Consider the following 12,265-nt stretch of genomic DNA (forward strand, 5'->3'; position numbering starts at 1 on the left):
CCTGCCTCTACTACACCACTGAAACTTATGGTTCCCAATCAAGTTTGTATCTGTGTGCCTTGTTTCTGTGTGCCTATACCTTCCACTCACTCTTGTACTACTAACTGCCTACATTTGGTCTTATGTTATGATCATGTAACAATTAATAAGCATTTTTCTCTGAACTTGTTCTAATACATATTCAAAATGGTAAGAAAAATCAGAATTATTTTAAGACATATTTTAAAAGGCATTATATGCTGAAAACATCATACAAAAAGCTGGATTGGACTCAGAGAAGAGGCATGAAAATTTGAGGGAAGCAACATCAACAATCTAAGGCATGCAGATGACACCACACTACTAGCAGAAAATATCAGAGATATTGAAGAAAGTCAAGGCAGGAAGGAAGGACAAAAGCAGGTTTACAGCTGAACATGAAGAAAACAAAAATTATGACCACAGCCAATTCTACAAAATTTAAAAGTAGATGATGAAGAGATTGAAATAGTTCAATATTTTCCCAACTTGGACTCAATGAATCAACAATTAGAGCAGAAACTGCAATCAAGACAGCAGAAGACTAGGACTTTGAAGGGCAGCTATGAAGAAACTGGACAAGATCTTGAAATGTAAAGACAAATCATTGAATACTAAAGTTAGGATTCACCATGCCATCGTATTTTCCATTTCTATGTATGGTGTGAGAACTGGACAGTGAAGAAAGCTGATAGGAAAAAAAATTAAACTAATTTGTGATATGGTGCTGGAAAAGTGATGAGGATATCATGGAATGCTAAAAAGACCATTGGATGGGTCCTAAGGGAAGATTAGGCCCAAATTGTTCCTGGAAGCAAAGATGATTAAACTGAGGTGGTCATATGTTTTGGTCATATCATCAGAAGAAAGAACTCACTAGAAAAGACCATAATGTTTGGTAAAGTAAAGGGCATTAGGAAAAGAGGAAGGCCACATTTCAGATGGATAGACTCAATCAAAGAAACCACGGGCATGAATCTGTAGGAGCTGAGCAGAGAAGTTGAAGAGAGGGTGACTCTCTCATTATAGGGTTGCCATGCATCGAAGTTGACTTGAAAGCAGTTAACAACAACAATGAAAATAAAATTTAAAGGTGACAATTTTTTTTTTAATGGAGGAATGGGTGTGAATGTCAGTCCTTCCACACAGGAAAGACACAACAATTTCTTCTTTGAACAGTATGCAGAAAGAACAAATCATCCACATATTGATCATCAACAAATATTTCAAAAGCATGCCCACTACTTTAAACCCATATCTAGCAGTGCCTCAAGGGAACTTGCCTTTATGATGATGGGGAATTGCTTATCTCACCTGACAGAAAGGAACCACCAACAACCTCATTATCTTTTGCAAGAAGCCACAGGCATTTCAATAAAATCTCATGATCACCCCAATGAAAGGCTACTAAAATATCTAATAAAATCAGCATGGATAGTTGACCTCTGCCCACTGCCAGAAGGATGGCATTAAACAAAGGTAGGAAAGGATTCAATATCCATAATGCAATTACAGTAGAATGAACCTACAGCTGTGCCATCACTACTGATGGCCAAACAGTCACAGCAGGAGTACCAGCTTGCCAAGTCTGGGAAAGTGGTTCAGATGTGAGTGTGGCTGTCAAGCGTTCAATACTCACATGTTTATGTCACAACACAAGCAGATACACAGAATACTGTTTTGGGAATAAACACTCAAAAAGGGAAAGGTGGATCTCCGGAGAAGCTTTGTTTCCTTCTTCAAGGAACAGGTGAGCATAGCTTGGCTAAAGAATAATGCAAATATCCCACAGTGAGAATTACTCAGGGAACTATTGCTTTGCTAATGCATACGCTGGACATTATTTCCATAGGTAGTCATGGGAACACATTCTGCTACTGAGAACAAGGCAGATGCTTACAGTTTGGACTACTGTAACACATTATACATCAGGCTGACTTTGGAAACTGTTCAAAGGTTTGAAATGCTGCAGTCAGAATGCTGATTTGGGCCAGTTATGGAGAGGATATAACTTGTGAAGTCAAAGACTTTCATGGCCAGCATCTATAGTTTTTTGTGGTTTTTTGGGCTATGTGGCCAAGAGAAAGCCTTCCTCTGAAGATCTTAGTGTTCTTGCAGGTTCATATGGGGAGATACAGTGTTTCAGATAGTCTGCACCCAAGCTGTTTAGCTTCATAGATCATGACCAGCACTTTGAATTGTGCCTGGAAATGAACCAGTAGCCAGTGAAGGTGTTTTAACAAAGAAGCACCTAGACCGGGCTTTATAGTCTAATGGTTATTCCAGCTCAGACATCAGAAGGGCTCCCAGACCCAGAAAATCCCAGAGGAGTGAAGACAAACAACCACCCAAAGGAAGGTATTTTTACCATACATCAAAGGAGTCACAGACAGAATAGGGGAACTGGTGAGGAAACACAACCTCCAAATGGTTTACAAACCAACCAAGAAAATCCAGCAAATGCTGCGCTCAGTGAAGGATAAGAAAGATCCTCTCACAGCCGCAGGCGTTTACTGCATACCATGCAATTGTGGCCAAGTCTACATAGGGACCACCAAATGCAGTGTACAAACGTGAATCTAGGAGCACAAGAGACAATGCAGACTGCGTCAGCTGGAAAAATCAGCAGTAGTAGAACACATTATAAACCATCATGGGCATAAAATACTGTTTGATAACACTGAAATTTTGAACCATTATTATTATTATTATTATTATTATTAAACTTTATTTCTATAGCGCTGTAATTATACCATGCCAACAACTAACAGCTCAGAATGCACAGGGAAGCCATTGAAATCCATAAACCTCTGGATAATTTCAACCAGAAAGAAGAAATCCTTAAAGTGAACAAAGTTTGGCTACCAGTCCTGAAAAATAGCAAAATCAGGACTCAGCATTCCCAGCAGACAATGATCACCAATTAGCAGACACTAATCCTCTTTGCGTATCCTCCCACCCTGAGGCCCTGCCATCAACAACAGAACACTTGTCCCTACCCAGGGTCACAGAGTGTGTGTGTATATATATCCAACTCTCTTCCATGCCAGCATTCTCTGAAGATGCCAGCCACAGATGCTGGTGAAATGTCAGGAATAAACTCTTCTAGAACATGGCCACATAGCCTGAAAAACCCACAAAAAACTAACTTTTTGTTAAAACATCTTCACTGGCTCCTGGTTTGTTTCTACGCACAATTCAAAGGGCTGGTCATGATCTATAAAGCTATACAGCTTGGGTACAGACTATCTGAAATACTGTATCTCCCCATATGAACCTGCAAGAACACTAAAATCTTCAAAGGAGGTCTTTCTCTTGGTCTCACCACAATCTCAGTCTTGCTTGGTGAGGACACAAGAGAGAGCCTTCTCAGTGGCTGCTCCCATCCTTTGGAGGCTCCCATCCACCGGAGGCTAGGCTGGCACTTTCCCTGCTTTCCTTTCACTGACAGGCAAAGACATTTTTATTCAAGAGGGCTTGAATATCAAGTGTAAGTAGGGGGACTGTTTACGGCAGATGTTTCGTTTGTCTTTTAAAATTATAGTTATTTTTGAAATGATTTTAATGTTTGAGGTGGTTTTAACTGTTTTTAAATTTTATTGTAAATGTTTTTTTTAATTTGCTATTTCTAGAAGCTGCCTTGTGTCCCACTCTGGGAAGAAAGGTGACATATAAAGGCTATAAACAAGCAAACAAACAAATAATCCTAACCACACGATGTTGGTAATACAAACATTTGAAATGTCCTGCAGAGTCATGTTTATAGTGCAGCCCTAGACATGCTTATTAATGATTTCTATGGGACTAATACACTAAGAATTCAACCTTGTCCAAAATGGTTCTCAAAGAACTAGAAAAAATGAAAATTCAGGCAAGGGGTGCCTAGGGGTGATACACTATTCATACATTCTCAAATTATTCACTTTTATTTTGTACCCTCACTTCCATGGAATTACTATATTTTTATAGGCTAAGTAAGATTTGATAGAAGGATAGGCACATTAGGATAGATCGTAATGACACAATCCTAAGCAGGTTGACTCACAAAGGAATCTGTGAGTTCAATGAGGCTTGCTATTTACTGTAGTCTGTAGCCTACAACTGTAGGGCATCTTCATCCTGATTGGTGAGAAGTGACAGTCACTTGCTGTCAAGTAAGAGTGCTTTTTAATGTCTGCTCATCACCAGACTATATTCCTTTTGTAGATGTTACTGACAGAGCTCATATATTACAAGCTCTGTTTTATCTATCTTATACCGTACAGAGGATAATGTAAAAGAATACAAAGTGAAAGAGGCACTTTGCCAAAAAGACCAGCTAAACCCATTCAAGTATTATGATTACAGATATAGCTCTAACAGCTTGCTTCAAAACTACACTGCATAGCAACTGGGTTGCAGTTTTTCCTTGTATAGGAGTTACAAAAAAAATCCAAAGTCAGTCATGTAAAATAAAGGCTGCACTCATATTATAGAACTCTTTTCATTAATAGTGTCTTGCCATAAATTATTGTTTCGCGCTACTTCAAGACACCAATATTAGGGGTATTTTCTAAGGCATAGCTGTACTTATTTAAAAAATAAGTTGTCCCTTGGCATGAAGAAAGGAGGCTGTCATACAGCAAAAAATCTGAGAAAACATAAATACATTTTAAGCAGGGTGTATGCTAATACTATACTTAGGAAAGGAAATTAAGCCTCCTTCAATTTGTTTTCTTGTCTAGGGAGTTATATATTTCAATCTTTTTCTTTAATGGAGTAAAATCTATTTTGCAAGTTGGCATGTGAGTGGTACTGAATTAATGCAAACCCATTATTTACATGTTGAGATGCTTGTCTTTGCTCTCACAAAGCATATGGGGAAATGTTAACAAGTTCAGTAGTGTTGACTAACAAATCAAAACTTTCAGGAGAGTTTCCCCCAACCTCTGACTAATGGAGATAGATGCCTAACACCACTCCCCTACTGTTTTGCATCTCATAGACACAGCATCTGTCTTTTTTGCCACTGTAAAACCAAGATTCATTATTAAAATTGCTTTCAAATGATGTATAGCTGAGCATGTGTCCTGTGACACAATTCCTCTAGAAAGCAATTAAACTGTATGAAAAACATTCCTGCAAGTAGAGTGATGCTTGGTAGCAACCACTTGATACAACCTGAGTTGCCTTAAGTTTATTATGCATACTCATACTCAAGACACACACACAAAATTCCATCACAAAGCTGTTATTTGGATTAATTCTGGTATCAGGATCCAGTTCATTTCTCTCGTTTGCAATAATGTCCTACGATTTTGGCTTGCATCTCAAATAGCTTCATTTATTAATATCACTTGATTTTACCTTAGTAATTATTTATATTCATTGCTATTCATTAAAGACAGGGCTGAATAAAAGTTTTAATTAAAAACCCCAAAACTAAATACAAACAACACAGTACAAAAACAAAATTGTTTTTAAAACACTGAAAGCCTTATTGAATTTCCTCTGAGTCTTTAATTAACAAGAAGAAATTATAATTTATGCTTTTAGTAGTTTAATTTTATTTAATTATATTGGGAAAAAAGAATGATGTATCTTCAAGATCTGGACTCTTTATCTCGTACGTGGGAATTCCATTTTGTTAAACTCAGTGAGACTTGCATTTCCACAATCAAGTATAAGATTGCTCTGTCAAAGGCTGCTCTAAATGCAGAAACCAGCCATGGCAGCAGCCAGTTGTCTTTTCTAAAGTTCATCAAATGTGGTATCAACCGAAACACAGACTCACTCAAAAACAGTGTTTCAGCTACTGAAGCGGAAAGCCTCAAAAACTTGTACAAAACTTACCAAGGCAACACGGTCTCCCCCAGGAGGAGTGGTTAATCATGAAGCAAATCTGAGATATGAAGGACTTTCTTTCTTGGTTGCAGGCTGTGATGGGCTTTGCCCTCCTTAAATCCATCTGGCTATGTGTTACGCAGCTCAAGAAGACAGGTTTTCTTTCCTGAGAAGGCATCTTTTCTTGTCTAAGCTACAAAACAGCTTCCCTTGCTTTGCTCTCACTAGGCCAACACAGTCACTTGTTGCAATGGTAACAGGGGAAGCCAGGATCTGCCTTCTTCTGGCTGGCATGAATAATTAACTATTTTTCCTCCCCACCTCCCCTCATTAGCATTCCATCCAAGTGACACAAATGAAACAATTCATTTCTTCTTTTTGTCCGCAGAAGCTCACTGGATTAATGAGGGTTATCTAGGAAGATAAGGCCCCAGGCCTACGGATTTCATTTAGCCGGATTGGTTAGAATCCGTGCCTCTAAATGTGGAGCCTCCTTTGCCAGCATATCAATTCAGGCTGCTGCATATTTCACCCCCACCCCATCCCTCCTCAACCTTCTGCTGGCAGAAGATCTTACGTTCCACCAGCAAGGAGATCTATCGGGCTGAAACCGCATGAATCTTTCATCCCTGCAACTTTAATATTTCAGCTGCTAGTGTGCTCAATTTCTAGGTGCCTTGTTAAGGAACCAAGCTAAAGATAGGAGGAGGAGTACCCAAATGCTTGCCTTGAGCTTATATGCTTTCCTCTTGATGTAAAAGGATTGAGAGAGAGAGAGAGAGAGAGAGAGAGAGAGAGAGAGAGAGAGAGATATCCAGGGGTGCTGTGTTGGCCATATAGCAAAGTACAGTAATGTCCAAAATCCACAAAACAAGGCCAACCAAAAATGCATGTTGCAAGCTTTCAAAGCTCCACTGGCTTCTTCATCAGGCAAAGGTGTTAAAAATTATTCAGCTGAAACAAAACGTCAATGATAGTCACAGGCCCGCGTTTTGTCAAGATATTCGCAATGTTGTTCTGAGTTAAGATGGCAGGCAGGAAGAGAGAGACATGTAAATAAAGAGGGGATTCTTATCTGAGACATTTATTCAAATGAGAGAGAAAAGTAGACAGCCTGTGAAGTAGCGCTCTCTCTCTCTCTCTCTCTCTCTCTCGCTCTCTCTGCCTGTGTGTGTGTCAGCAATGGGGAACATGTAGTCTCTCCATGTTACTGGACTGCATCTCCCCTCATCCCCTCCTTTTAGCTATGCTAGCTAGGTAAATACAGTCCAACAAGCATCCAGACTGCTGTGGGTTTCTAGATCCTACTGTAAATATAAGGTTGTTGTTTTTCCTTAAAAGGGGGGTTGGGTGTATTTAGTTTAGGATAGTTTAGTGTAGGGTTATAACTTTGTATGCTATGTGTGTAACTGAGTGGTTTTTATTCTATATGCTTTATATTTCAAAATGTAATTTTAAAGCCTTAAAAAAAAAGCAGGGGCCCATGCCTGCTGCAGAATTACAATGCTATGATTCCACTTTAATTGCCATGGTTCCATCCAATGGAATCCTTGACTGGCAGTTTAGGGAGGACCACCTAGAACTCCCACCCAGAGCCTTCTAGTGCATCACCAGACAACCAGTCCCAGGATTCCATAGGATGGAACCATGGCAATTAAAGTGGAATAACTGTATAATGTGACTGGACCCATTGTCTTCTTTATGGGACCAGAACCACCAGAACCAGAGGAGAATCCAGAATGTCAAGAGGAGCAGTATTTTTAATTCAAAATAATTTTAAAATAATTCAAATTAAAATATTCATAACCTTTATGACAATTAGCTACTACAGAAATGCAAATACTTAAATGAGTTAGATCAATGAATGGGCTCTTAAAAATTCAAAATATGGATATTATCTTTTATATGCTATATGTTATGTATATAAATTACCAGGCAATATAAATGTACCTCTCTGATCTTGTTCCTTGTGCTTCATAACATTGATAAAAGCCAATCACATGGTTGCAAAAGAGTGATCATCTATTTCACCTGTTTAGTTTGGCATGTCATTTTTCTCTCAGAATTTATCTCCACACCCCAGGTATTGTACAAGTTAGCTATTTAGGAACCAAAAACAAAAAATGTAAAAGAGTAGTATTTGGGAATCTGGAGACAAAGTTTGGAAAAGCCTAAAAATTTAACGAGGTGGCACAATGATGCAATCAAGTCAGAGACAAAACTTGAAGGAATCTGCTCAGCCAAAAGTGAAATAAAGGTGGAACCTGGTAGATCCACCACATTAAGCCCAAACTTTTCCAGAATCATGGATTTATTTGCTTTGCAGAAATTTGACATAATTTTATTATTAGACTAAGATCTGACATATGGCTAAAGGCATGAAGCAAAAGCAACAACAAAATGAGAAACACTTTTAAATTTGTGAATGTATCGGTATACTCATTTATGGTAAATAAATGATGTTGGCTAAACAGCATTATTTCATCAAACCACACATTCATGACCGGGGCTTGGAATGTAGTGCCAGCAGGAACATTTGACTTCTTTATATACTGAATAATCTCCTCAGAAGCATCATTTTATCAAACAAAAAATGGGAAATGTTGTTTGGTAGTGGACTTTACATGCTAAGAATCTCATTACTGTTGTGTTTAAAGCATGTTTTTAGCCATATTTGCTGGTAGCTTCCATGTCAGTGAGTGGTGAATCTGTTCTAGTTTTCATTCAGATTTTGAAGGAACAAGATTCCCCACTTGGTCATGAAACTCACTGCAAGACCATGGGCAAGTCATATGCTCTCAGCCTTAGGGTAAGGCAATGGCAACCCCCATCTGAACAAATCTTGCCAAAAAAAAACCAAAAAAAAAAACCAACCATGATAGGTTTACCTTAGGGTTATCATAAGTCAGAAATGACTTGAAGGCACATAACAACAACAAAATCCAATGTGTGAAGCCTGCTCCTCAAAATAGTTTTAGGACCATGGAAAGCTTCTTTACATTAACCAAGAACTGGATTTACCACCCCAGTGGTATAGAAACCAGCAGCCAACGGCAGCTCCTAGTCTTTAAGGCTGTCAAGGAGGTGGGAAGCTATATCTGAGAAATCTAAGAAAAAATGTAGAGAACAGATGAGAAAGGTTTTCTCTGACCAGAAGGAATGGCTTCAGTTGCACTGCGCACAAAGCTATTTGTCCTTTGCAGGGCAGAATGAAAGAGAGCAAGGAAAACTCTACACAACAGCATGTTCAGAGCTTTTCCTAAATTTGATTTAGTTTATTTTTTATCCAAGTCAACTTTTGGCATGCAACACTAGTGACTTTAGTCTGACTTTGAATAGTTCTTGTGAGTCACACGTGTTGACTTTCAAGTGTAAAACTGGAGGGAGGCTGTATGCCAGCAGTGTGTACATGGATGTCTGATTGGCATGAAATCTGTTATTGTCTTGGCCACATGGATCAGGATGAGCTGCAGCCCCAGGGTTTTTATTTTTTTAATTCCTGCAGACAGAAACCTGTACTTACCCAGGAAATATTTTGATTTGTATTTATTTTAATAAATGTTCATATAAGGTTACTTGAATAACTTATTAAACCACTCATCGGCAATGTGTTTATTTGTGTTTTAAACATCACTGTATCTCTACTGTATTTACATGTGCCACTCTGTATCATCTCTGCCTTATATAGTCAAAACCTATATATACTAAATCCTCATAGGTTAGCCTATTGACTTTAGTGGAACTTATGCCCAGGTAAACACTCTTTATACGACCCTCCCTTTGTCTTGACAAGAAAAGTGGAAAAGTCAATTATTCTTTCCAGTGACCAAACTATCATAGGAGAAGCCAAAAGAGGGAGGCAAGCAGACAAAGCTAACTTACTGAGATTCTCTGGCCCCGCATTCTCCCTCACACACTGGCAGTAGCCTCAAAGAACCTTTGCCAAGTCAGCCAATGTCATAACGCACCCCTTGGATGAATCCTATGAAGAGCAGGAAGATGTCATAACTCACTCCCTGGACAACCCAGTTGAGGAGGAGGAGGAAAGAGTAGAGTGCCAGGGAGCTGCAATTCTTGCTCATAATGTTCTCCCAGAGTCTGCAGAGCCAGCAGAGGCTGCAGCCCACAAAAGATCACATGCCCCCATCCTTCAGTGAATGCAGGAGAGAAGTGTCACAACCAGCTCAGATTAAATACTAAGGAGCTTATTGCATGAGGTTAAGACAGTAGCTTACCTTTCCCAAATTTGGGAGGCAGCCGGGTCCTGTCACATAGAAATCGCCACCGAATCACCACCCAGGTACATCCCAGATGCATCCCAGGTCCTGTAAGCTGCTTCAGCAGCCAATTTGAAAAGTCAAAAGCTTCCATGTTGAAAAATACATCTAAAAATGGCCGCTGAAGCAACTTATAGGACCCGGGCTGCATCCGGGACAGACCCGGTCAGCAATTTGGTGACTATTTCTGTGTGATAGGACCCAGCTGCCTCCCGAATTAGCACTGAATTTGGGAAAGGTAGGCCAGGGTTTTAACCTCATGCAGTAGGGCCCTAAACACTGAACACATTAGGTACCAATGAGACACAGGTGATTTTGGAGGAACTGCCTATAAATATCCTTGTATTTCTCTCCCAGCCTTAGTGTTGATAAATGTCCTATCTGCTGACACTACTCTTTTGTGCTCCTATTTTGGACTACTCTGTTTTCTCTCTGCTGCCTTGTATACTTGGACTTCTGGACTGGCTAATGACAACCCTTGTCTTCTCCTGCTCAAATAACCAGTGACTGACTTGGACTGGACTGGACTGACCATTCGACATCTCCTACTTGCTCCCTTGGGCACTTGCTGATTTGTGTTGAGGACAATCAGTCCTGCCCCCTGGATTACTCAAAGGGAGAAGTACCTTCATACCTGCTGCCACCATCTCCCTATTTGCCCTTGCTAGGGAACATCCCCACCTCTCACCCTGCACAAGTCAGGCCAGTCCTTTGTCTCAGTCATGTTATATGTGTTTGCTTCTAGGCTGGGAAAGTGAAAAAGAAGCCAGTCCCAACAACAACAACAAAAACAACATGCACATTGTCTGAACCCAATGCAGTCTCAAAGCTTAGAGCCAGGGCACAGACCACATGTAAAAATAACAAAAAGTAGTTTACAAAGGAAAGAATCAGGATAATAGGTCATCTTGTCCGTCCTGTAGAGGCAGGAGGAACTTCTATAATTGTTTGTATTCAGTTGATTTTATTGTAAGCCATCCCGTGATTCTTGGCTATAGGGTGGGATAGAAATATTTTTAATAAATAAATAAATTACTGTAGTTTTTTGTGGGGGTTTTGGGCTATGTAGCCATGTTCTAGAAAAGCTTATTCTCTTAATGCCGTCAGTGTGTTTAAATAATATTTGGTATGTATATATTTAATTTGTGAAGACTGAGCACAATCTTATATACAGCCTGTAGACAGACTCAAGGACAGAGCAGAAAAGACAAACAGAATTCATAGCAGCAACATATACATCAACAAAGCTTAGCCTGTTAGTCAGAAACTACAACAGGAATCTCTCTTTCTTCCTCTGTACATGTTCCTCTTTACATTAATTACAAGACCAAATCTTTGTCCTTCTACCCACAGATGCTGTGTCCACTGTCTAGACAAGGATTTGACTGCAGTCATCCATGTGTTTATAACTATTCCAGCATTAATGTTGTGCAGTGATTCCCGCCCCCATCCCCTCTGAGGCATACATGAAAAACAAATGTCTTCAAAATAGGAAGAAGACAGATTGCAGTCTACTGATACACTGTTGGGTGGTGTAAGTAAATTGGAAAGACTTCCAATTGTTTAACAACTGTGGTGGTGGGGATGATGACTCTATGGCCTGTTACAGACAGCCAAAATAAAGCTGCTTCGAGTCACAGTGGAGGTATGGTGTTTCAATGATGCATGCGTCCTAAGAGTCCAGAAGTCGCACCAAAGCCACGCTCCAGACCTAAGGACTGGAGCGTGGCTTTGATGTGGCTTCTGGACTCTTAGGACGCATGCATCATTGAAATACCATACCTCCACTGTGACTCGAAGCAGCTTTATTTTGGCTGTCTGTAACAGGCCTATATTAGACAGTTACTATCCTTGAGCTGTATTAACTCAGACAGGTTTTTTACTTGCATATTCAAGTCATCCAAGTTTGAACATGGATGTAACCAGTTACAAATGACTAGTGACTTGAAATTCTTTTACCCAAATAAGGAGAAAATAATAAATGTCATTAAAGAGTAGCTACCTGTAATTAATTTTTCTTCCTTCAATAAGGAAGGCATAATTACATTGCAATTACATTTGCAACTTAACAGTGGATCACTTCATGTCTTTTGAAGTGTAACTGTCAATGAGAGGCCACAATGATACAATGGCCTGCATTCGTTGTT

The 12,265-nt window shown here is 39.5% G+C and overlaps 1 protein-coding gene across 3 annotated transcripts in view; it reads right to left on the bottom strand.

Moving 5' to 3' along the window:
- The window catches only part of CUNH10orf90 (chromosome unknown C10orf90 homolog), a 204,202-nt gene that overhangs the window by 122,708 nt on the left and 69,229 nt on the right, over nt 1–12,265 (bottom strand). The window contains exon 1 of one of the 3 annotated variants that reach the window (XM_089507831.1): nt 5,851–6,162. The exons of the other annotated variants lie outside the window; for them this stretch is intronic. Coding sequence (XP_089363957.1) covers nt 5,851–6,019 — 169 coding nt within the window. The 5' untranslated portion in view covers nt 6,020–6,162. Of the gene's footprint in view, nt 1–5,850; nt 6,163–12,265 lie in introns of those variants that run through there. 3 annotated transcript variants of the gene reach the window in all.

The sequence above is a fragment of the Sceloporus occidentalis genome, unplaced genomic scaffold (genome assembly GCF_023333645.1).
Source record: "Sceloporus occidentalis isolate IW3139 unplaced genomic scaffold, rSceOcc1.0.p SCAF_2, whole genome shotgun sequence".
Lineage (NCBI taxonomy): Eukaryota > Metazoa > Chordata > Lepidosauria > Squamata > Phrynosomatidae > Sceloporus > Sceloporus occidentalis.